Here is a 26,371-nt window from a genome sequence, read left to right as displayed (position 1 = left end):
AGAAATGCATTAAGAAATCATAATCAACATACTTTTATGTATCATGATCACAAAATTAATTCCTTAACCAGTCATTTTAAAATATTGATTAGCATTCATCAAAACCAAAACCCTTAACAAAACAACACCCTTGACCAGACCTGATAAGCATTACATGTTTTACAGTAAAATAATAATACTTCTTTATCGAGAGAATAAATGAAGAGAATATTCAAGGTGATATATACATATCCCTTTTAATCAACTAGCGTCGCCCCATGTTCATATATTTTATGCTTAATTACTCCTATCATACTTATTTTGAATCGAAAATTTCAAAATAATATCTACTTTGAACTTTATCTCAATCTAATACTCAATTTTGATTATTTTATCAATGTAGTACTCTCCGTTAAGTCTTCACAAACGGCGTTAACTACCTTATCACGTGTCAGCCTCTGGATTTTTTAATTTTTTATTTTTTTTTTAATTTTTTTTTTTTTGATTTTTCTTTTTTAAAAAATTGCCACGTGTCAAATCCTTGATGTGACACGTGGCAAGGTATCGCCACGTGTCAAGGTACATGACAAGTGTCATTGTCTTCATTTCAACTTAGTCCCCATATGTGTCTATTTGTTTCAGTTTAGTACTCATATATGTTTATTGGTTTCAATTTAGTACCCAATTTATTTGTTTTAATTTTGTCTGAATATTTTTTTACAAAATAGAGAAATATTATGTCTCCCTTAAGACCAAATTTATTATTTATATAAATGTTATATCTATATTTGTTATAAAAAATGACTTACAAATATGTTATTCATGACTTTTACCATTAACTTTAATATAATTTTCAATACTTAATTTTATAACTCATTTTTAGTAACAAATATCAATATAACATTTATATAAATAATAAATTTTGTCTTAAAAGATATACAATATTTCTCCATTTAAAAAAAAAATATTTGAATAAAATTCAAACAAATAAACATATATGGATACTAAATTGAAACAAATAGACACATGTGGGGACTAAGTTGAAATGAAGACAATGACACTTGCCAAGTACCTTGACACGTAGCGATACCTTGCCACGTGTCATTGACAATGCCACGTGTCACATCAAGGATTTGACACGTGGCAATTTAAAAAAATAATAAAAAAATAAAAATAAAAATTTTAAAAATTTAAACAAAAAATTTAAAAAAAATTCAAAAAATTAAAAAATCCAGAGGCTGACACGTGGCAAGGTAGTTAACATCGTTTGTGAAGACTTAACGGAGGGTACTATATTGATGCAATAATCAAAATTGGGTGTTAAATTGAGACAAAGTTCAAAGTGGGTACCATTTTGAAATTTTCGAACCAAAATGGGTATGATCCGAGTAATTAAGCCATCTTTTTAATTTTCAAAAAAAATTTTAGTTAAAATCAATAATAAACATATATTTAACTTTTAAAATAATTGTTAATTGTAAAATTAAAAAAATTATATACAATTTTTTTTAAATAATAATTTAAGATAATTTTTTTTTAGAATAACGATTACAAGTAAATTATTTATAAAATAATTAATTTTTAAAATAATTTAGGGTAAAACTGATATTATAAAGGTTAAGTATATTTTTAGTCCCTGAACTTTGATTCAAAATTGGAATTCGTCCCTAGTCAAAACTTTAATAAATTTTGGCCCCTAAACTTTAAAAATGAATTAATATAGTCCTTTTAACCCAATTTTGTTAACTTTTTTTTACATTTCGAACACATTTCTCAGTAAATATTGATTCGAGAATGTGTCAAACGGCGTAAACAACTATAATATTTACCGAGAAATGCGTTCAAAACTTAAAAAAGAGTTAACAAAATTGAGTTGAAAGGATTATATTTATTCATTTTTAAAGTTTAGGGACAAAAATTTATCAAAGTTTCGACCAAGGACGAATTCCAATTTTGAACCAAAGTTTATAAACTAAAAACATACTTAATCCTATTATAAAATATGGACATAAAAGAGAGAATCTCTTTATATATTGTTATAGATACACATCATGATAGACCGTAATAAAAATATATATATATATATATATATATATATATATATTATTTTTTTTTTGGAATTTGAAAATATAATAGCTAGATTTCACATTTCTTAGTTAGTTTAACATTCATTTGTTTAAAAAAGTAAAAAATATATGAAGATTAATAAGAAAATTTCAAAAAAAAATTAATTTTAATTTTCACTAAAAAAAACCAGAGACAAAAAAAAAATTAACGTTTATATAAAAACATAAAAAAAAAACACACGTTCACAGACTAATTCGTTTGCAATCTCATTCTTCATTTGTGAAATGACTAAATATAACACACAAAGTTCAAAGAAAGATATATTACAATAGATATTTCTAATGGTGTTTACAAATATCTAGAGAGAAGTTTTTTCTTCAAATTTTTTACAATACCTTAAGCACAAATTTAAGTTTATAAAATAAAACTATTGAATACACATTAATCATATTAGCCTAACAAATTGAATGCTTAATTATCACCCTACTAAACACGCTATGACCTAGTTAACATCTAATTAATTACCACAAAGGCATAACTTGTCAAGTTATTTATCTCAATGAACAGTTAATTCCATGCTTAATATACGAGGCTTGATCTAGCCATCAAATGGAAAGACTAAAAGTTAAATTTTGAAATTTAAAAAGATAAAAAAACAAAATTAATTGTAAAATATTTATCCGTTTACAATTAATATTTATTTTTATTTAAAAATAAAGTTAACGTAAATAACAAATATTTTAACCAAAATGAGAAATTTTGATTTTTAAAACTTCTAAAATTGTGATTTTTGGGAAAAATTATCAAAGACAAGTAATTTTTTCTATGTAGGAGAAACTCGTAACAATCTTACATCTTTAGAAAACTATTCATACCGTTTGTACTATAACCAACCAAACTTTTTTTAGAAATTAAAGAAAAATGAAACTTGAAAAAAAACAAGTTTGAAGATCGAAACGGCGTCGTTGAGCCTCGAAATCTTGACCCTCTGGAAATCCGATACGAAGCAAACAACAGAGTCAGACAGAGGGATGGTCGGTGTTCATTTTGATTCTCCCTAACCTTCTTCTCTATCTTATCGTTCTCGCTTGTGATATTCCAAACCCTAAATAAATTTGTTGCCTCGCTCTTCAATCGCCGAATTCCGACTCGGAGTGGCCGAGAGCAATCATGTCGTGGCTGAGATCTGCGGTGAACAAAGCCGTCGAAGTCGGCAACAATAACAACCTCACTCGCACCGTCAAGAACTACGCCGACACCGTCGTACAGCAAGCCGGTCAAGCCGTCGCCGAGGGTGCCAAAATCCTCCAGGATCGCATTGTAAATAAATTCCCTGTTCTCAGTTCCTCTTTTATCTTCTCTCATGCCACCTCTCGTTTTTAATTAATGCATCAGTGTGTATGCTAGTCACTAGACTGAGACCAATCCATAACCATCGTCTTTGTGTGCGTTGTTCCAATCAAAGTGCTGTGTTACCGATATTAGGGCGTGTAAACATTTCGATAGGAGAATATTAATTTCGTGTTATGTTCTGTTGTGCACACTATGCAGGGTGCTAAGAATTTCAGAAGTGTTGAGCAGACCATTAAGAGGTTGGAAGACGCTGCTATCTCTTACAGGGGACCTGAGAGAGTGCAGTTGCTTAGAAGATGGGTGGCTGTGCTTCAAGAGATTCAGAAGTTGTCTGAAGCCTCGTTGGTTGAAGGTAAAGAGAGGACCCTCGAGCAGCACCTTGCAGTTGAAGAAGCCAAGGAGAACCCAAGCAGACCATCTATGGTTTGAATTCGTGACCTTCCTTTTTCATATGTACAGTAGTTTGTTATGACCGATTTTATACTTTGCAGAAATTTGGTTATACGTTTGAGGACTATACTGTCTCTGAAATTAGAGAAATGCTAGCAACACTCTCTTTAATACACTTTTCCTAATACACTGTATTATTCAAAGTACAAAATTTTATAGGTCTACATCAGAACTTAGTAAATTCCACTCGTGATTTTATAGTTTTCCGTAGAATTTAAGCAATAGTAGAAAATTTGTTAATAGGAGTGTGATGTCACTGATAGCAATCCTCCTGATTTATGGCGTATTGATGCCATTCCCTAGCTAAGTCCAGTCTACTTCAGAAGCTGTTGCTGTTTGTTTTCTCACTGCAATGTCTTCTCGTGTTTTGGATGATAATAAAATTCTTCCGTTGTCGTTTTTTTTCCTTCCATCTAGATTACAGGAGGATATTTTCCCTGTTGGTAGGTAGTTGGTGCCCAAATTTTTATTTTGGTAATGTATTCTTCAAAATAGCGAATATAATGGCATCCTTTTACCTTAACCGTTTGTGTTTGCTATTCTACTGTTTCTTTTCAGGTTCTTTACTATGATTCTGATGTTGGGGGTGAACCATTAAATTTTCGTGATGTTTTCCTTCAAAGTCAGGCATTGGAGGGTATAGCATTATCCATGGTATGTTCAATTAATGTTGATTATTACGTATAAATATCCTGAACTTCCCATGGTATAATTGGTACGTATCTTTTTAACATAAATATGTATGGTTTGTTCTGTAAAGCATAAAAAACTTTAGTGTTTTTAATTGTCTTAGCAAATTGGGTGCAAAAAGAGAAGCGAGTTTCAAGTGTACTTTTGAAGTGAGACATGAGATTAACTCGGTGAAAGCCCAAGATGTAAGCTTGAGATGCACTGTCTCAGACTGTAAAGAATGTATACACACATGCAGCATAAGTACAATGTTCTTTATATATATATATATATATATATATATATATATATATTGCGTTCTTTTCCCTTTATGATAGTGAGTGGGTTTGCATTAATACTTACTATTCAAAGGTGCACCTTGTATATCTAAAAAATTAATTTAACGTAAAAGTTAATGCAATTTGCCTTACTTTAATAAATTTAATAAATTCTTGTGAATATTTCTTACAATGTGGGTTTATGCATAATTCAACCTCAAAATCGTCTTGTAAGGTGAGGGTTGTCTCCATTTATATACTCTTTTTTCAGGATCTATATTTAGTCATCGTGAGACTTGGTTTTTCCCTATAGTATTTTATTGATTATATTTTGATCTAGTTACATACCTTGTCCTCAATTTCTCTTTGGTGTATGCAGCTTTATATTTTACCATTTTCATTATACCGGTAAAAGAATATCATTCTGGATAAATCAATTTGTTTCTTTTGCTGATAATGGAGGTTAACCGCAGGGTTAACTCTTTTCTATTCCTCAGATTATTCATGCTCCTGATGAGGAAGAGGTTTCCCTTCTCCTGGAGATGTTTGGGTGAGTTTATTGCTTTTATACACACAAACCCACGCGGACACATACACACACACACATATATATATATATATATACATATATATATATATATATGTGTGTATATATATATATGTATATATATATGTGTATATACACACACACACACACACACATATATATATATATATATATGGATCTCTCATTGTGATTGGCCATGGCAACTTGAGTGTTACATTTTCATGCCATGGTTTATCTTTGATCTTATGTTTATGAATGACATCCGAGTCTATCTTATATGGTATACTAAATCCTTTGGTGCAATTTTCTTGTGGTTAATGATCAATGTTGTTATTGTGAAAATAATGTCTAAAATTTTAATTTCATTTGTGTCTTTGTGAGAACTTTTTAATATTGCAGTTCAGCTGAAGATACATCTAATCTTACTTTCTGCATCCTTGTCTATATCTATATAGACTCTGTCTTACTGGAGGAATAGAAGTTCATAATGCCATAGTGAGCAGCCTGCAAGATTTAGCAACCGCTTTTTCAAGCTATGAAGATGAAGTACTGGTAAGGATGATTTTTATTTCCCTCGTCCCTATGGACAGAGGTATTGGTCAGAAGTAAATGCTTCCTCTGTTTTCTCCTCTCTTTGATTAATTGTATTTTTGGTGTTTAGTTGTGACTTCACAAAATCTTGGATTCTTTTAGTCAATTTTTTCTTCCTGATATATCAATTTTAAACCGTGACTTAATCTTACAGTTAATATTATATTTTATAACTTATTAAAACGGGGAAAATGGGATTAAAATAATAATTTTATAACTTCAATTATGGATTTTCAATATATCATAATTAAATATAGAGAGAATAACTATCAATATCTAATCATAATTTAAAAGGTGACCTGAATGCTAGTGTTAAATGGAAGTTGATTATCATTCAGGTCACCTTTGAAATTCACTTTGCTGCCATTTTCATTTCCATTGATCATCTCTCAGTGGGGCCTCCAATGTCTTCTCCTCTTAAACTTGCTCTTTATGCATTCAATAAGATTGTTATATGTTTACCTTTTTCATTAGGTGAAGCGAGAGGAATTGCTTCAATTTGCACAAGGTGCCATCAGTGGGTTGAAAATCAATTCTGATGTTGCAAGGTCAGTGTGAAGACATGTGTTTCCATTGTCATTTTCTTTGTACCTCGCTGGTAGACGCTTAAGTCTTGACATTATCTTAAGTTCAAATATCAAAATCTATAAATTTTGTTGTCATATTTCTGAAGATTTGGTCTTTAAATGAGCCAAATGATGTCTGGCAATTCATGTAGCTACCTCACCTTGTAGGACAATTGATGTATAAATTGTTTATGAATTTGGTTATTAGACTCTTTTTTCTCCAAGTGATTTATAGATAATCCCATTTAATTAATGAAATAATTTGTGACAATTTTTCTAATAAGGAAATGTTGCTCCAGAGAACATCATGATCTGAATGCTTCGTAGCTCTGATCTTATATAGGTAGGATTTCAACAGTAGTAACTTTGGGTGGAAAATGTCTTTTCCTATTGCAGTAGGTGGTGGGATTGTAATCTTGTACCTCCCTCCAGCATCAGGCCTCCATTATGTTTGATTTAGGAGAAAATGGTAGGCAATCAAATGAAAAATGTAGGGGTATGCGGATTACTGTTGTATGATGGATGGAATTTAGTAAATAGATAAAAGTGATTACAGAGCAAAAGCCCACATCATCCTTAATAGAAAAAGATAATAAAAAACAGTGAGCCTCCAGAGGTTAAAAACTGCAACAAAGCTGTCATAAACTTCTGCACAGCACTCAAAGGCACTCAGAGGTTACAACTTAAACACTATCGTAGTCCACATTGTCATTTAGGCTAGGCAACTGGAGCAGGGACAGAGCCACATTGACTTGAGATGGAAGCACAAATATGTTTTTTAGCAGATGAACAAGTACTAAAAAAGTAAAATTTAACAACAGTGATGACTGGATGAGTGATTGTTTTTGGCCATTTACTTTGGGAAATATATATTTATTGGCATTGACTAGGAACATATTGTTCAAAGATTTCACAGCGTGAGACCTCTGTGTCTCCCCCTTCTTATTTACTTCAACTTACAATTATTAACTTTATTTCATTATCCTTGATGTATGTCATGATGCTTTGGATTTATGTAGTAAGCATAACCAGTCACTACAGCTCTACAAAGTTAACTGATAATATTCCTTTAACTAATATCAAAGAAATATGAAAATAGCTCGGTCACTTCTATAGAAGATAAACCAAATTCAACCATTTATGTTCTTCCAGGTTTAAGCTTTTGGTATCGTTCTATTTTGGATGGTTTCACATTTGGATTTGATTATATCTTTATTATAGGTGAATCATTTTATGTCATTTATAAAATATTGATCCATTTTAAAGTTACTTTTATTGATAATATCTGAAATAATCTTATTGAATGTCTAATATTACACAGCAGGATTTGTTGTTACTTTTGGATCAAGTTGAAATATTTCTCTTTGCTTGTGAATTATTAATTTTTTTTTAATGTTCCATTTAGTGTGTACTTTTCAGATATTACTTCAGTTATTATCAGCAGACCCATGTCGTTATAATATAATGTGAGAAAACTGCCTGCAATCTACCTCAAGTCATGTATCGTTTTCCTTATTGACTGCAGAATAGATTCTGAAGCCTCTACTCTTAAGAAAAAGCTCACTGAGATAATAACTTCAAAGGGGTCTGTAAACAAAGTTGGTTTTAAAGCTGCTGAGGAAACAACAGCAACTCTAGAGGTTTGTTTCTGCCGTCACTTCCTCTCCAAAGCCTATTGCCAGTAATGAATTTTTTCTTTGACTAATATAGTAATAATATTAAACAAGTTTATCTGGAACATTTATCGAGTCAGCCATTTTTTATTAGTCGAGTATGCTGCTGTTCCCATTCTTGTTTCTTGTTATGAGCTTATTTTCCATGTTGGTTGAAGAAGCGGGGTTGGTATACTGTAAATTCCTTAGTTCTTTCTTGAGTTCCATGTGATATTTTTACTCCTATCTCCATCACTCGTCACCCTTCAACAAGAACATGACATTTATCAAATCTCACATTTTATCCTTTTAAATATTTAATGTTTTGGATTTTGAAGCTTTACTGTGATTGATTCTTAATTGAACTGCGATGCTTTCATACCTTCTGGCTTAAGCATTTTTTGTTTTACTTACCAACTATCATGACAACGGAAATGGAGTTAGAGTGCATGGATTGAATGAGTGGGTGAAGTGGTGAGATATTCTTATACATAAGTTTAGAAGTGCTCCTTCAATTGCTTTTCATTTAACAATTCATGCTTATATGCATTTTCAATTTCTTTTACGAGAATTTGTGAAAGAGAAAAAAAAAAAGAAAATTATTGAATCTTGTAATTTGTATTGATAAAAAATTTCATAGATTCATTCATGTGTAGTGAGATACAAAGTCATTTGTGATTCATCTTATGATATGATGAAGTGCAATATAGCCAAATTACATCGTAAGTTAAAGATTCTAATTACTATGTTGTAATGTAATATATATTTATATATATGATAATTTACTGTTTATTTTATTTATGTAGACCATTCTGTGTTAGAGAGTGGATTATAAACCAACCAATAATTTTGCAGGCTTTGAAAATTGCCCTTGCTCAAATTAGAATTTGTTCCAGACTGGAAGCATTATTGCTGAAGAAAAAAAATTTAAGCAATGGAGACTCTCCTGAAGTTCATGCTCAAAAGGTATATTTCTTTCCTTTATTAGTTTCTTTGGGAAGGTAGGAGAACGGAAAACAAGAGGTAAAAGTTATATTTCCGTATATGAAAAACTAATATTTTGGAGCAATTAAAATTGGAATGGTTTACCTGGAGTTCCCCAAATTAAAAATTTATTCACTCATTAAATGGAGAGAAACTGAAAAAAAAATGGAAAGATTTTTTAGCATTTTTAATTTTCATAATTACCCTTCTCTAGTTTGTGAATCATATAAAAAAGATGTTTACTAGAGGTACAGATTATATTTCCTTGCTTGAAAAACTGATTTTATGGCTAAGAAAATTGGAATGATTTAGCTTGCGTTCACCAAAATAAAAAAAATTGAATCACTCAGAAAACGTAGAGAAACAGAAAAGAAAATTAGAAGGATTTGTAGCATTTATAAATCCCATAATTACCCTTCTCTAGTTGTCAATCATATCAACAAAATGTTATGGGTAAACATTATTCTCTACATTTTGTTATCAGGTTGTCAAATTGCAAAACAATAAAACTACCAGGTGTCCTAGTTTGGATCTAACTATTTTTTTAGAGTGAATGAGATGGTAGAAGTAGAACTTACATTTGGGGTTATTCTGCTTTGAAATGTTCTCAGTCTTATTGGAGTGTTCTCACTGAATATAGTTCCTTGTTATCTGTCGTTCTGTCTATTATGTTCCCCATGTTTTTGGGTAATAAGTTTTGATTGTTTTCTATCCATGGAAATACTTTTGTGTTTTTAAGTAGGTTGATAAGCTGAAGGTTTTGACGGAATCTCTTGCCAACTCTGCTGTAAAAGCTGAAAAACGTATTTTAGAGAACAGGTAGCCTGTCATAATAATAATAATATCTTCTCTTATACTCCCGTCATTACTTTTTGTCATCTGAATTCATAGTTTTATCCTCGCCAGACAAATAGGTTTTGTTGAAAGTACTTTATTTAGCATTTTACTTTATAGTTTTTATTTTCAGATTCCGATCAATAAATCTGTTTTATTTGTAAGTAGTGGGCTTAAATATGCCAGAAGTATGTCCATTCATTTAGAAATTGTAGTGGTGGTGGTATAAGTCTACCTTCTGCCTACTCTCTTAGTTCATTGTGCAGTTTTTGTAGATGATGTCACTGATTAACTGGGGTTTTTTGTTATTCTATTTGGCTCAAGCTAATGAACACTAAACCATATTTCTCTCTCTAATTTTACAGAGTACAAAAAGAGGAAGCATTAAAAGTTAGAGTAACTAAAGATGGTGAAGCTAGTGAAAAGGAGAAGGTAATGTATTTGCTTTGGAATGTATTATATTTCAAATGGGGAAGCTAGTGAAAAGGAGTAGTTAAAAAGTTCAACAGGGAATCATTATGTTTATTCCCAAATATCACTGGTTTGTATTTGCTTTGGATATCATATTTCAATTGGGGATTTCATGGTTGTACGTCTACTTATCTAGGCTGTTGTTCTGTATGTCAATTCTTAAAAAGTGGTTTTTAAGTTTGATTTAACCTCAAAACCGGCTTATAACATAATATTTACGTACACTTATATACTATGATTTAGTCATATCTTTAATCCATATGAGATCTCTAACACATTCTCTCACGCCGAAGACTAGGCATCTCAAGCTTGTGACTATATATTTGTGGTTGGTACCATAGCAGGCGGTATGATAAAGCCTATCAGAGCTTTGCTAGGATAACCTAGCGTCATTTTAGAAAGTGAACTTTAAGTTTGACTCAATTTCACAAAACTAACCTATAAGGGGAGGATTGCATTTACTTATATACTAATATTTGACTCTATTTCTAGTGGAAGTAGGTTCTCTAACAAAAGTGATATATGGACAATATGATCGATATTGTTAACAGCTTTATTGCATTAACATCTGGAATTTATATATAGCTTCCTTTATCATCGTTTCTATTATTTTGTTCTTTCTTCATAGGTTATGCTGGACGAGATTTTTCAGAATGTATTAATAATTTGCTTTCATACATACATACATACATACACCCTTCAATTGGTTCACTGTTATTTGGGGGCTGTGTGGCTGATTAAGTTTGTAGAGAGATGATGAATTTCCGTGTGTCATAGGAGCCAAGACCATAATGAAAAACTAACATTTGCCTGTCAGTACTAAGTCTTCCATCTATTGTAGGGGGACAACTGATTTTTCTTTCTTCCTCAATTTCAGGAACTGACAGCAGAGATATCTGAACTGAAACGTAAAAAAGAAGATCTTGAAGCTGAATTGAAAAAGGTATCACCATATTCAACTTTTTTTTTTTTGTGGTGCTGGTGAGAGTGGTAAGTGATATTTGCTTGAGAAAATGGGTTTATTTATTATCTTCTTCATTTCTACTTATGCAATGTCTGATTTTTGTAATCTAGTTGTCTCTTTTATATCCTTGCGACTTAGGGATTGATATTTGTTGAGAAGCCTTGTATTGCCCGTTTTTAACTTTTAACATGAGTAAGATTCTTTGGCCATTGAATGTGAATTTTATTCAAGTTTACTGCTAATAGCAATAAATGGTAGTTTGTCTTATTATATTGTCAAAATGACTCCAACTTTAGTATATGGGATGCTCTTGGAGGAGTGGTGACGACTTTCATAACTAATTTGTAAATAATTGAAATGTGGCATATGAGGTGTAGGTTAACACTTCTTTGGCTGCTGCTCAAGCACGACTATGGAATGTGAGGGAAGAGAGAGACCAGTTTGAGGAAGCAAACAATCAGATAGTTGAGCACTTGAAGATAAAGGTTCGAGGTTTTAATTTTCTATTCTACGTATCCTTGAATATTCCTGAATAGTGACCCTCAGCATCCAGGTTGTCTGAAATTTTGGTTTGACCTTGATTGACAGGAAGATGAATATTCAAAATCCATTAACTCATGTAAGGTTGAAGCCGATGTTATCAAAACCTGGATTAATTTTCTGGAAGATACTTGGGTTCTTCAGCAGTCAAATGCAGAAACTAATGACAAGCTGGTCAAGTATGTAACTGAACTTAAGTAATGATAAATGTTTTGTCGCTTGTAAGGTAGACTAATTTGAGTAGGACCTGGGTGTATATATATTTATTAGATTAGGAATAAGTCCAATTTCACATATACTTAGTTCACTATATCCTTCAACAAGAATTCTATGAGCTATACTTACTCTTATTCTGTCATTGCTTTTTGTTTTTCACGAATTATTATTTTGACTAATACTTACATTTTAAAGTGATGAATTGGAGAGACATGAGAACTTCTTTGTGAACTTGGCCATTCAACTTCTTACTGGTTACCAGGTACATACTACGCTTTACTGATTCAAATAATGGATGTATAATGATGGCAGACTCCTTTTTGCTTCCCTCATGGTTTTTCCCATTAGTAGTATGACCTGCTATGTTGTGTGCAGAAAGAGATAGAGCCTTCTATTAACCATATTGGAACATTTGTCATGAACCTCAATAATTTAAATCAGAGGTAATACCTTTTAAGGGTGTGCTTGTAAATTTCTTGAGGAGTACAATATTTTCTCCATCTTAACATAAAAGTTTAGATTTTCTTGCTTCAATAAATGAACTGGTAATCAAATGATTGGTATTTTAATTTCTCCATAAAGTATTAAGTTTTAATTTTAAAATATTCATGTATGTGTGCTCTTGTGTGTGTGTTTCTGTATGTTATTTGTTTATCAATTTTCTCCAATTTTGTTGAGAATACAGGTTAGTGACACACAGTCCAGATACTGAGGATTCAGAAGGATTAAGTCCAAGGAAAAACCTTGAGGAGGAATATTTGACGTACGAAGCCAAGGTATATATGCGTATCACTGGCTTGTTCAACTAGCAGTTTATTTACCTTTTTTTTTTTATTGTTCATGTGTGAATTTGGTTTTTGACTTAGCCTAATGGCAACATAATAACTGAACTGACTTTGAAGGCAGATCTTCAGCAGTTAAAAAATGGACTGCACCTTCTCCAGTTGTATCCAATAGCCCACGACTTTTAAAACTGTATTTGCTTCTTCTTTTTTTTAAATAAAAAACGTTAAACATTTTAATCGTGATATCTTGACTGCACACCCTGCAGTTTTAAAATGAACTACAGGGTATCCAATTCCAATTGACTTATCCTAATAGGATAAGATAAGGCTATCAATGCTGTTGACTGCTGTCTACCTAAATGAGTTTGATCTTCCAATATATGTTGTATGCTGTATGCTTTGTTTATGATAAAAGCAATGGAGTAGTGCTATGATTTGCTTGAATTTGTTGATGGTTTTCTTTCGTTGTTTCAGATTATTACCACTTTCAGTGTTGTGGATACTATGAAACAGCAGTTTTACGCTCAGCATGGGAAAGTTTCCAGGTTGTGTTTTCTTTCCAGATAACTTTATTGGGTGGCTTTATTAACTTAAGAATTGAACGGTTGGTTTATACAAGTTCAAAATAAATGTATTGTGTAAATCCAGCTGAAAGTTAGAATTCTCTAATTGGTTTTCACCCAAAGTCACCTTTTACAAACCATTTTGTTCTCTTCCTGTGAATAACATTTTCTCATTTATTGAAAAGATGTTATAAATTCCGTTTCTATGAATAGAAGATTATCGTTGCATCAGACACCTTGTACTGAATTTTTTCCTTTTGCCTTCACTTATTGGTCGCACCAATCCAGGAACGATGAAGAGAGAGTTAAAGAGCTGTTTGATGCCATTGAAAAGTTACGAACTAAATTTGAGTCTATTGAGAGACCAATTCTTGATATAGAGAGTCCTGCAAAGCTTGAAACTCCACCTTCTGAGAAAATTTTCGATGGTGCTACTTCACTTTCTGCACCAGCTCATGGTGCACACCGTTCAAAGCCTGAGACGGATGAACAGCCAAAGTCATCTTCAGTTAAGGCAGAGCAGGTATTAGACCATGAAGCTGAGTTAGCTAAGCTGGAATCTGAGATTGGGAAGGTTAGTGACGAGTATTCGTCAGAAGAAATTGGTGATTGGGAATTTGATGAGCTTGAAAAAGAATTGTCTTCTAGTTAGGTCAAATCTTATTTATGAGTAATTAAGCTTGCTGTTGTATTTTTATAAGGAGGCAAGTCCAAGTATCATAAATTTGTAAGCATGGGTCGGCTGTTAATGGAGTCTCAGTTTGGGTCCAGATATCTTTTAATTTGTAAACATTAGAGCATAATTTCTTGATTCTTCTGTAAATTAATGAGTATGTAATATTCAGACCAGTCATAAAATTATTTGTAACAATCAGTATGGTTACCATAGAACCGTTACTTCGAATGACTGGAAAAGTTCTTGTGTCATATTTTGTTTTTGGTGAGTGTTCCCAGCCCACACTTTCTGGCATTCTTTTATTGATTGAAAAATTGCAAAATTGAGTTATATATGTATTTTTCTCTAACAATTTTTAGTTAACAGTAGTGTTAAAAAAGTCTGCTAGCCTTTCTCTTTGAACTTTCTACATTTATGGCATGTTTGGATAAAAAAGAAAAAAGAATTTAGATAGAAATAAAAGAGTATAATAAGGAATATAATGAGTGTTCCTCTCTTTTTAACAGAGCTGTTTATTATTTTTAGAAGTGAAGAGAGTGAAAATTAAACATTGTACTGTATTTTTCTTTTTAAAAAGTGTTGTTTATTGTTTTTTATTATAAAATATTTATAAAATAAAATAAGAAATATAACAAGTGTTTCTCCTTATTTTGAGATTGTTTTTTCTTTGCTAGGTGGGACTTACCAAAATGTTTATTTCCTTCTAATTTCTCTTCAAAATAAACAATGAAAATTTGAAATTTTTATCTTTTTTTTTGCTTCTTTTTTTCTTTCCATTTTTAATGAATATATGCAAATAAACTTCCACTCAAATGTACACTGTGAACCCTGTACCTAACATGCAAAGCATGAAACATAAACTTCGTAGCTGCTAGTCAATCTTGTTAATGTGATTCATAAAATCGATTGGTGAATCTATCCATGTAAATGCACCAAGTGTATTATTAGCCTTGAGATGGATGTTGTTATATTTGACTATGCAACAAAGAAAATTATTGGCTCAACGAGGAAATTTTAGTTCTTTTTATTTGTTCTCAATCTGATCCTTTCTAGTAACAAAAGTAAAGTATTCTTTTCTTTTTTTTGTGATAGAGATGCAGTTTAATGAATGTTGACATTATATTATAATATATAAGTAGGTTTGAGAAAATAAATGAAAATGCTTGACAACCTAACTTGACAAATTGGACATGAAAGTAAGGTGGGCATTAGCATAGGTCCTGCATTGACAGAAAGAACCAACCATTTGGTGGCAAATAATAATCTGAAAGAAATTGCAGATAGGGGGAAAAAAGAGGAAAAGTTAGGAGCTTATGGTTTTGTTTGCGACTAAAAAATGGAAAAGGGAAAAGGATGGTAAACTCAAAAGTAGGTAGGAAGAGTGTGTTAAAAGATGATGACAAACAAACTCTCGAGCTTTGCAGGCATTCCGGTCTCAGTCTCTTCTCCCACCATTGCTTGTCGGGTCATGTGTTGCTTCTTTCCCTACTCATTCTTCTTCACTCTCTGCATTCACTATAATACTTTATTCACTTACCATACAACTTCATTTTCCAAAGTGAAATTAATAAACACAAAAGTGGTGTAGTTAAAGAAGACACAAATAATTTCAAATGAATCAAAAAGATGCCCATGTTTTGCATCCGTGTACGCCAAAAGCTTTGCCAGGGCTTTTCCCGTGTGCAATTATTCACTAAAGTGCGTTAAAACAAAGGCAGGAATCCAGTTAAAAGTGCAAAAATTTAAGCTCTGCTACTTCTTCATCAACTCATTCTAGTGCACAGCCTATCATAAGTACTTAAGTACTAACAAGATCACAAATCAGAAGGGACCATTTTGTTGTGATTCAGGAAAAAATTTTGTCCTGAACTCAATTTATTAAATTTATATATATCAATATATTAAGAAATTGATTCTTTTACAAGATGAATCAAGATCATCTGAATTCTACATTAATTGTCGATTAGTACTTTTTAATATATACTAATATAGCATTGATGATCGTGCTATATTTTGTATGTTTGGTTAAAAGATAAAAATTACAATGAAAATTGAAAAAACCCTTCGAGATCTTATCATGACATGAATGTCAGAGTGCATGCCTCCAGACATATCTTGTTCACAAACCCAATTTTCTTGCATGGGAATTCGGTAGTGTTACACAAGGTTCCAAAATAGGCTCTTTAATTCACAGACCAATTTTCCCCAGAGACAAAAAAAGTACCCATAATATGAGACTCAAGGACAAATACTGTAGTTACTACCAGGAGATTCCTGTGTTGTACTCTTTTCTCAGTTTTAGCCTTCTGCTTAAAATAACAACAATAAAACATTGCAGTTCACTGGTTTTTAATTAAGATGTCTGTTTTTGATTAAAGGTTCACCTTGTTAGAAAGTAATCATCAAATCAATGGCTACAATCATTATGTAATATCTTGATTCTAGTTTCCCATTTTGCAAGACTTCATCATGCCAAAGGCACTAAGCAAGTAACTAAGCTGCAGTGAGACACGCTGCAGATTTTGGACAAATTCTCTGCATTATTAATCTCTTGAGGAAACAAAATAATTCCAATCATGTCATGCTAGTTACCATTAGCAGCAAAAAAGAAGTATAAAAGTAGCAATCCCAATTAGAAATAAGCCACAATGTTTATGTTGGGTGGGTCAGTGCTTCTCCCCGTAAGAAAATCAATGAGGTCTTAATTTCACATTTGGATGCTTGCAGACAAACTCCTTCAATAATGACAAGACATGAAATAAAAAATAAAAAGCAATAAGATTAGAATACCACTAATTCCAGGATACTGCTTTTTGAATAAATCATTCTCTGCACTTTCAAAAGAGGTACTACACCACTCTTCGTTTTTCCATTATAAAAGCTCAGCAACCATTACCTGCTATCAAGAACTTCAAAATACAAGAGTAGTAGTGAACCTGAGAAGTAACAATGGCTGCAACACTCTTAGCATGTGATCCTGCAGATGATGATTACATTGACATGGAAGTGAACTCATACTCCAACTTCTTCTGCCATTCTCATCAATCTTATCCACAGCCTAGAGAATTTGAGTTTCAAATGTCCTCCATTGTTCAAGAGAAAGAAGCAACAACCTCACCAGCTGATGAGCTTTTCTACAAAGGAAAGCTTCTCCCTCTTCACCTTCCTCCTCGGTTACAGATGGTTGAAAAACTCCTTGAAAACTCAACCTCTCCTTTTCACAAAGAAAATGATACCTTTGATGAGTTCTTCAGCACTCCTCTGGCCACCACCTACACAACACCAATTGCTGGCACCCCATTTGAATCCTGCAACATCTCTCCATCAGATTCTTGCCAAGTTAGCAGAGAATTAAACCCTGAAGAGTATTACAACCTTGCCTACCCCACAGATACCAGTGATGGATTTGTTGTTGAAAACCAGAAGAAGTCGTGGAAGAAGAAACTGAAGCAGTCTTCACTAGGTTCCAAGTTGAAGGCTTCAAGGGCTTATCTCAAGTCTTGGTTTGGAAAATCTGGTTGCTCATATGAAACCTATGCAACCTCAACCAAAGTTGCAGATGAAGGATCGGTTTCAAAGGCCAGGGAAATTTTAAACAAGCATGTGCAAGTGGCAAAGAAGAACCCTTATGGCCAAATTCACAGGGACAGATATCAGTCTTCTGATTCTGTCATGAGAAGCTACAAAGAGAAGACAAGTGAGGATGGAAGTAACCAGCACAGAAGGTCTTTCTCTGTCGGCATAAAAATGCTTCCAGGGAACAAATCATCATCATCATCATCATCTTCATTTATGTCTGGTTCAACTTCGTTTTCATTTTCAAACAAATCTTATGGATGCCAAGCTCGCCAGCTACTGAAAAGGTGCAGCAGTGCAAATTCAGAGATAGAAAATTCAATTCAGGGAGCAATTGCACACTGCAAGAAGTCTCAGCAAGTGTTCTCTTCAAAGAACACTGCATCTAGAACCTCAGTTTGTGAGGATCATGAGAGGGTAGAGCTTTGGAGGGGTTGATGAGGAAATTGAAGAGTAGTTTTTGCTTATTTTGTATTCTTCACACATTGTCTTTCAATTCAATAGTAACTTTGGTGAAAGATAGCTTCATTCACCAGCACTAATTTTAGAAACACTCATGGTTATCATGATGATGACTACAGAATGAGATTCTTCTGAAAATAAAATTCCAACTTTGTACTATCATCTTCCAAGTCGAAACAGTGACAAGTTTATTTTAATGTCTTTCTGAAAATTGGACCCTGTCAACTGAAAAACTGATTTGATCTTTCTCCAGCTTGTAAATCAAATGCAACAATCAATTATTGCACTATGATAGGCATTGATATGCATATATCAAGCATTTTCATATGGATCTTAAAATACAAGGAACAGTGAAAAGAAGAGTAGATTAAAAGTTTATCTTGTGCTAGAAATTTCATTGCTTGTTAATGCTGTCAACTAGAATGGTGACAATGCAACTAGCACTATAAATGTCTGATACTTGATACTAAGAAATTGATTCTGTTTTGTGTAATTCCTTTTATGAATCATGAGAAAGAAATGATTAATGCAGGCACAGTACAAACATAATGAATGTAAGAGTAATGTGGACATCAAAACCTAATTGTTGAAGTGTAAAGCACAATAATATGTACAAACAACTATTAAATTGAGAACAAGCACATTGCAAGATCTTCTGAAAAAGAAAAAGTTAGACATACAAAACAAATGAGAAAGTTAGAGTTAGAGGTATCTACTAATGCAATCCCAGGCTCTCACTGTCAAAGAATACTACTGACTCAGTTGTGTTCAAATGATGGCAAGAAATAAAGAACACCTATCTTTTCATGTCATTTGCCACTGAATTGTAATTGCTTATCTGTTAACTTTGATCATCTAATTTTCCATTAATTTTATGAGGTTTCTTTAATGAATAAATAAATATGATTGCCATACACCAATTTTTTCTGATAAATAAACGTCTTTTAAAATTAAAATACACGTTTCTTAGGTCCCTTCTAAATTCTATTATCAGAAACCAAGAGGGTCACAATCATATTGTTGAAGCCCACATGTCTTCGTCCCTTGGCTACTACTCTAAGACATTTTCTGGCTTCTAATTTCTGTGCGAAGAAAATTTCTTGACCATTAAAGTAAAGCTTATTCTATTATATGGCAAAAAGCTTGTCAGAGCAACTGAGAAAGAAGAAGAAAAAGAAGAGTTATGAGGAAGTGAACTTCATACGTAAAAGAATATGTTAAAATATTCACACTTGAAGTATAAAAAGATCCTTCAGTGCAGACAAGGTGACAAACAGCTTTTCAGGTGGTTCTATTCTGATTTCTTTAAGTTATCAGATGTTTCACAACTTTGTAGCTATGAAATATATTTTATGTATGGCACATCACAAGAATCTCTATTATTTTGAATTTTAATATATGAAAACTGCTTTCAACTTTGGTTTTCTCCTCAAATAGGGTCCTTATAATTTACCTTATTCTGAAGAGATTTTTTCTGTGTCAGCTCCTCATATTCTAAGCACAAGTTATTAAAACCAACATAGAGCAATGTAATGTAACATCTCTTGAGAAAAGTCACTCCCTTAAATAGATTTGAATACGCAATTCTCCTTTTGTATGATTTTGTATGTGTTTATTGTGCAGATAGTGCTTTCAATGCTGTTAAATGGTTCAAGAATAAATAAATCATGCAGGCTATTTTTAACATTCAGTGTTCCTATTCGATCTCACGATTTCTAAGGTGACAAAGTTATTATGTTTATTTTTTTTACTTGAAGTGAAGCTTGTAATCACCAACTATTGTACTAACACTTTCCCTTACGAAGTTAACCACTTATTATAGTGTAGTCAATATAGAGGTTTTCGTTTTAAAATAGCAGCCATTGTTGTGTCCTATCAGTTGTCAAATATTAGGTTTTCAAAGTCTACATGTACTGTAAGAACAAAAAACAAAAGATTATTTGTTGGGAATAAACAAATAAAAGATTTAAACATCATTTAAGAAAATGATTCATTAAATTCAATGTCTCGATGTTTTAGTTGGATTCATGTTACATATAAAAACCCAATAAACTTCTTTTGAGAAAAAAAAAAAAAACCCATCTCGCTCACTTTTAATATAAAACTTATGTATGGGATTATAATACAAGATTTGTGCAACTTTAATAAACATGAGTAGAAACATATGTGCTTTATTTTGTGTTCATCAATTCTGCTACTTTCTAATTAATTTATTATCTTATTTTAAATTAGCTGCTCCATCCTTTATCGTTTTTTTACTTCATCACTATGTTCTTATTTGTTTATTTTTAATAAATTACTTCATCCTAATTGGTAGCACAGTTTGTGTAAGCTAAATTGTTTATTTTTAATAAATTTCTTGAATCGAGATTCTTTGCAACATAAATTATTTAATTTATATTATTATAATATTGAAAACAACGGCCATCTTGGTATCCCACTATAATATTTTCAAAGTTGGCTGCTACACGTCGCTACTAGAAAGGGATAACTACTGCAAGTTGACACCACACTTTTGAAGACAGAACAAAAGTAAAACCTTCATTACAAACTCAATCATACCCTTATCTGCAAATTCAAAACCTTGTTTTCACCTCACAAATTCATCAAATATAAACAAAAATACAATTAACAGGTATATGATTAAGCCTCAAGAAAATTGTCATAAAATACTCAGTAACTAACAGGATTGGCAGGTATATTTTGATGATACATAAATACATAAATTGACAATTAAAGCAATGTTCAGTTTATTTTCCTAGCAAATCACAACCTGGGATTAAGACACAGGTGCTTAATTACGCCCTGCACTGCATCATTTAATAGTTACAATGATGATGAGGGCTTCATTCTAATTCCTCAAGATTCTAGAAAAACCACCACCACCAGCAGCAGCAGCATTACCTGCAGCTAAGTCTGAGAGAACAATTTCCTGTACAGTGATTTCTTAAAGTGGTAGAATGGGGCAACTCTAAACACCTGCATCCATTTTGCAACAATTTGTGTTCTACATGAGGTTGCAAGTTCAAGATCAAATCGCATAAATCCGATCACCCTCAGAGTTGGAGAATTCAGAATGATGCCATGAGTTAGATCCACTCCTCCTGGCTAGCTGCTTCTCCTTCTTCCTCATTGACCTGCTTCTCTTAGATCTCACTACATAGAAAGTCATGGTGCCAATAACTCCAGAAATTATCACCCCTCCAACTAATGTAACAAGTATAGCAGCCCACTTATTCTTCCTTCCCACAACTATGTAAGAAGAAGCAATAAATGCCACTGAAGTACAAACAGAAGCCAGCCACATGAGCTTGTTGATTACCTCCACCACCCTTTTCTCTGCTTTTGTTTCACCTCTCACCAGGGTGATTTGAACAACCACAACCGCCAAAGATGTGAAAAGTGCAATAGCATTAAAGATGAAGAAGATTTTAAAAGCAGCATAAGCAGCTACCACCGCCGAGCCATCATTGTTATCACCGCCAGGCACAGTGAATATAGCAGCAAAAGCAACTGTAGCAAACAACACTGCCACCACTGTTACTGAGTTTGTGGCATTGTTGATTCCTTCCCTATGGAGTTTCCTTAACTCTTTGGAAATATTATGAACATTTTTGTTGGTTCTCTTGGTTTGTTCAAGTTGAGTGTGAACATCTTTCTTGATTTGAGTAACAGTTTTCCTCAGTTCATCCCTTGGCTGGTTGAGCTCGTTAGCTCTAAGTGCTCCGTATCGAGAAAGACATTCTTTTATATCTGATGACTCTTCGGAGAGTGGAAGGCCTTCAGCAATGTCAAGAGCTGTTTTGTGGTCTCTGGTTAATGCATTAACATTGGTGTCTGGCAGATGCAATAACTCATTCACTATCTGTGCAGGAAGTTGAGAAAACACAGTATTAGATTTTCATTTGAGGAACTACGATGGATGATTAAGAATCTGTGCATGGTTATATTAAGAAAAACTAAAAGACAAAAAAGGCTCAAAACTTCTGGACAAATGTAAGTTCAACCATGCAACTTTTGACATACCTCTACTCGCTTTTTCCTGGTTGCCACATGTAATGCTGTGTTACCAAATTTGTCAGGAAGCATAACAATGGCAGCATCTGCATCAAGAAGTAATTTTACCACGTCACAACTCTGCCCTTTTACAGCCATGTGCAATGCAGTTTGGCCTTTCTTGTCGGTCCTTCGAGCCAACTGTGGATCTTTACTGAGCAAGGCTTTCACAATCTCCACATGACCCTGACGAGCTGCTAAATGCAAAGCGTTTTTGCCATTGGATCTAGCAATCTCCAACAAGCTACAATCTTTCGACAGCAGCTCATTCACCACTTCCGTGTGTCCTCTTGTCGCCGCAGTTATAAGTGGAGTCGAATTGGATGGACCAATAGTTTTGCTCAATCCCGGGTCATAATCTAGCAAAACCTGAACAATGGCTGCAAACCAAAATACACCATGAATAACACGGAAGAACAGAAAACCAAACACACATTACACTGCATCAGCAGATAAGAACATCTCATCAGATTACACTTACACACCAACAAATTGAAGTCCATCATCACAATGAACTAACCAAAACCTATCAAGGTCTAGAATTCACACTCTCCCTTCATAACTTTCCTTTGAATCTCGCTCCTCTAATGTAAGTAAAAATAAAGTAAATAATCTCAGTCTCTGATGAGAAAAGCAACGGTTGATACTTCAAGGCTAGTAGAAATCTGACAGAATATTGTTGTGGAGAAGACTAATTATCATTCATCTGCCAAAGAACTCTCTTAAACTAAAGAAACTAGGGTAACCGAAAAGTTTATTCAACGACTTAGATTAATTACTTCACTTTCTAGGATGAGTTGGTAACTTTACAGGTTTTATAATCTTTTTCCTAAACCTCAAGCAGCAGAGTATATCCAACAATATGTTCATAAGTTCATAACATAACTCCTCGTATAACTAACTAAAGCAGCACAAAGAAACACAGGTACCAGAAAGAGAAAAACTACATACAGTGGTGGCCTTTACTAGCTGCAATATGCAAGGGATCAAATCCCGATCGGTTCTTCTTGGAAACAGTCTGAGCAGTGGAATGGTTGAGAAGCTCCTTCACGACATGGAGATGACCCTTTTCGGCGGCAGTGAACAAAGGGGTCTCACCGAGCTCGTTCTCTTCGTTGACGAGGCAAGCTCGCACCTCCGCAATCTCGGTGTCGAGATCGTCGTCATCGCCGTCGCCGAGAGTCCCCATAACCTGAGATTCGACGTCGAGAAGGATCTGCCTCACGGCGCCGACGTCGCCCCTCTGCGCCGCCAGGTGCAGCTCCGTGTCGTTGTGCCGCCCCGTCACTTGCTTCACGTACTTCTTCCTCCCCGTCTGGTCGATGCGCTTCCCCGAGTTCGACAGCACCAGCGCCGGCGCCGTCGAGGAGGACGGCGACGGCGACGGCGATATCTCGGAAAGCGGATTCTGAGAGGCTGCTGCTGGGATCGGCGAAGGGGGGTCCTTTTCTCGGTGCCCTTCAGCTCCCGTTCCTGATACAAGCAAAAGGGTGATCGAAAAATGAAAAATTTAAAAGAGTGGAGAAATATAGAGAAAGAGAGAGAAGGAGAACCTGGTTGGTTTGGGTGAGAGGCCATTGAGAAAGTGGAAAAAGGAGCAGAGGAGAGTGTGGAAGTAAGAGGAAGATGGTTTTGGATTGTTTTGATTACAAGATTACAAGATATTGAGAATCTGAAAGGAAAGGAAGATGGGTGGAAGGAAAGTGCAGAAACAGAACTCAGGAAAAAGGAAACTTCAGAGAAACACACGCATTCAGAGGAAGACACTTTGGACTTTTCTTTTACTTGTCCTTGCTTGCTATATTTTACTTTCTTTTTCTTTTTTCTTTCTCAGTAAAATATTTTTAACCATTACTTAAATTAATTAATTTTGTATATATTTTTTTAAACAAAATTTATATTTTTATGATCAGATTTAAATAAAAAAAGTGAAGTTTACAAATTGATCTTAAAGTAGCCTGATTTATTTTGAAATTTTAAAAAATAAGTAATTAATAAAAGACTTTTCTTATTTCACGGGCTGGCATCATGATTCATGACCTAACTCACAATATTTTTCTTCTTTTTGGAGAGAAATTCCTTTGACATGTGTTTGATTCTGAATTTGTGGATTTGAATTTGACGATAATTCAAATAGTAAGAAAGAAATGTGTTTCCTACCCTTACACTTGAATATACGTCAAATATATGGTGTTATATGTGAAAAATAATTATTTTATTTTGGACAATCAATGAAAATATATCATATTCAAGGGAGTAAGAATAATTTACTATAGGATTAGTATATTCAGATAAGCATCTTATCATACTTACCTGCACACAAATATAAATGTTTAATTCAATTTTAAGCATATGATAAATTTATATATTTTTATTTGAATCACTTTAAAAAAAATTGTTAAATTTTGTTTTTTTTTCTTAGTTGTCTTTCTGTAGTTTTATAATAAATAACTTTTATTGTTAGATAAGGATAAACGAGAAGTGTGGGATTGGACTTTCAGAAATTATGATATGTATTTCAACTTGTGTCAGTTCATCATTTTCTTACATAACTTTTAAGATTCTATTTTTATTTTATAAATTTAATTTCTCTGATCTAATAAAAGTAATACTCAAATAAAATTTAAACTAAATTATTAAAATATTGTATCATCTTTAACAAAAGGTTTAATTAATCGTATAGTGTGTCATATAGGTAACCGATTTTAAAAAAGTGTCCATTGCATCCCAACTTTTGAAAATTCCTTTAATTAGGTCCCTTTCAGTTGACTAATGCCGTTAGTCAACGTGCCACCGCCACGTGTCAATCTTTGGTTTTTTTTTATTTTTTTAAAAAAAAAATTAACTTTTTTTTAATTTTTATTTTTAATTCCTTTTAAAAAAAAATGCCACGTGTCAAGTCCCTTGTGTGCCACGTGGCATTGTCAGTGTCACGTGTCATTGTAATGCCATATGTTAGTGTCACTATCAGATGTCATTGTGTTGATTTCGATTTAGTCCCCATTTATATTTTTTCGTTTCAATTTAGTACCTACTTATGTGTATTTGATTCAATTTTGACCTAATAATTTTTAATAATTAAAATATTTTTTTATAAAATTAAAAGTACTTAAGTATAAAAGTTTTACAAAAATTAAATATTTGATATTTATATTAAAATTTAGTAGTAAAAGACATTTTGTTAAGTCATTTTTAGTAAAAAAAAATTAGCAACAGACAATATTGTTCTATTTTGAAAAAAAAAATAACAAAACATGAGTACTTAATAAAAAAGTAATTAATAAAGTAATATGTTCAAATTCGTTTTTAATAAAAAATATTAGTATAACATTTATACAAATAATAAATTTGGTCTGAAATTGAGAGAAACATTATAAATATTAGTACTTAATTTTGTAAAAATATTTATACTTAATTAATTTTAATCTTATAAAAAATAGATTACAAAAATATTTTAATTATTAAAAAAAAATTGGGACAAAATTGAATCAGAAATACACATACTTAGGTACTAAATTGAAACAAAAAACATATATGGGGACTAAATCGAAATCAACACAATGACATCATCTGATAGTGACACTAACACGTGGCATTCCAATGCCACGTGGCACTCCAATGCCACGTGGCACTGACAATGCCACATGTCACACGCAGGTACTTGACACGTGACATTTTTAATTTTTTTAAAAAAATAAAAAAAAATCAGAAAAACCACATATTGACACATGGCCCGTTGACTAACGGCGTTAGTCAACTCTGTCTGAAAGGGACCTAATTGAAACAATTTTCAAAAGTTGGAATGCAATTGACACTTTTTTAAAACCGAATTCCTATTTGACACACAGCCCCAAACTGAGTACTATACGATTAATTATACCTTAACAAATATTTTCCACCACTGAAAGTTTGTAACACATTTTCGATCAAAGACTCAAAACGGTCCAAACTTGCACGATCTGCCATTCCCGACAACTATTAAGGTAATAAATTTTTGACAATTTTCTCTTAAAATTTTTAAATGATTTTTAATATTAAAAAATAAAAAAAAAATTATTTAAAAAAATAACGCATAAAATTGTAAAAAAAAAT

General features: G+C 32.7%; 3 protein-coding genes across 3 annotated transcripts; 2 read left to right on the top strand and 1 right to left on the bottom strand.

Annotated features, from left to right (window-relative positions):
* The first annotated feature begins 2,982 nt into the window (after window positions 1-2,982).
* LOC114191044 lies at window positions 2,983-14,445 on the top strand. The gene is made up of 18 exons (XM_028080193.1): window positions 2,983-3,366; window positions 3,598-3,822; window positions 4,408-4,503; window positions 5,294-5,346; window positions 5,799-5,895; window positions 6,409-6,482; window positions 8,026-8,140; window positions 9,008-9,118; window positions 9,879-9,955; window positions 10,336-10,402; window positions 11,319-11,384; window positions 11,783-11,890; window positions 11,994-12,124; window positions 12,357-12,423; window positions 12,537-12,604; window positions 12,847-12,937; window positions 13,421-13,491; window positions 13,798-14,445. Exons 1-18 carry the CDS (start codon window positions 3,217-3,219, stop codon window positions 14,159-14,161), a joined length of 2,031 nt encoding a protein of 676 aa, XP_027935994.1. The 5' UTR covers window positions 2,983-3,216; the 3' UTR covers window positions 14,162-14,445.
* A 2,444-nt stretch (window positions 14,446-16,889) lies between these two features.
* LOC114190589 (probable membrane-associated kinase regulator 4) lies at window positions 16,890-18,382 on the top strand. The gene has a single exon (XM_028079538.1). The coding sequence runs from the start codon at window positions 17,135-17,137 to the stop codon at window positions 18,197-18,199; it is 1,065 nt and encodes a 354-aa protein (XP_027935339.1). The 5' UTR covers window positions 16,890-17,134; the 3' UTR covers window positions 18,200-18,382.
* Window positions 18,383-20,846: 2,464 nt separating this feature from the next.
* LOC114191809 (ankyrin repeat-containing protein ITN1) lies at window positions 20,847-24,065 on the bottom strand. Its single transcript, XM_028081211.1, has 4 exons — window positions 23,833-24,065; window positions 23,231-23,752; window positions 22,250-22,659; window positions 20,847-22,088 (listed from the first exon to the last, which is right to left on the bottom strand). The coding sequence occupies exons 1-4, from the start codon at window positions 23,855-23,857 to the stop codon at window positions 21,255-21,257; spliced, it is 1,791 nt and encodes a 596-aa protein (XP_027937012.1). The 5' UTR covers window positions 23,858-24,065; the 3' UTR covers window positions 20,847-21,254.
* Between the last annotated feature and the right edge of the window lie 2,306 nt (window positions 24,066-26,371).

The sequence above is a fragment of the Vigna unguiculata genome, chromosome 7 (genome assembly GCF_004118075.2).
Source record: "Vigna unguiculata cultivar IT97K-499-35 chromosome 7, ASM411807v1, whole genome shotgun sequence".
Taxonomy (NCBI): Eukaryota; Viridiplantae; Streptophyta; class Magnoliopsida; order Fabales; family Fabaceae; genus Vigna; species Vigna unguiculata.
The sequence above is the reverse complement of the archived record's forward strand: the minus strand, read 5'-3'. Positions and strand labels throughout refer to the sequence as shown.

Excerpts from the sequence above, each read along its gene's own strand:
- LOC114191044 (XM_028080193.1), top strand. The coding sequence starts at position 3,217 with ATGTCGTGGCTGAGATCTGCGGTGAACAAAGCCGTCGAAGTCGGCAAC. Across the intron at positions 4,504-5,293 it reads AGGGTATAGCATTATCCATG|ATTATTCATGCTCCTGATGA; the intron begins GTATGTTCAATT and ends TCTATTCCTCAG. Across the intron at positions 12,125-12,356 it reads ACTAATGACAAGCTGGTCAA|TGATGAATTGGAGAGACATG; the intron begins GTATGTAACTGA and ends TACATTTTAAAG.
- LOC114191809 (XM_028081211.1), bottom strand. The coding sequence starts at position 23,857 with ATGGCCTCTCACCCAAACCAACCAG. Across the intron at positions 23,753-23,832 it reads CTCTCACCCAAACCAACCAG|GAACGGGAGCTGAAGGGCAC; the intron begins GTTCTCCTTCTC and ends TGCTTGTATCAG. Across the intron at positions 22,660-23,230 it reads AGCTAGTAAAGGCCACCACT|CCATTGTTCAGGTTTTGCTA; the intron begins GTATGTAGTTTT and ends TTTGGTTTGCAG.
- LOC114190589 (XM_028079538.1), top strand. The coding sequence starts at position 17,135 with ATGGCTGCAACACTCTTAGCATGTGATCCTGCAGATGATGATTACATT.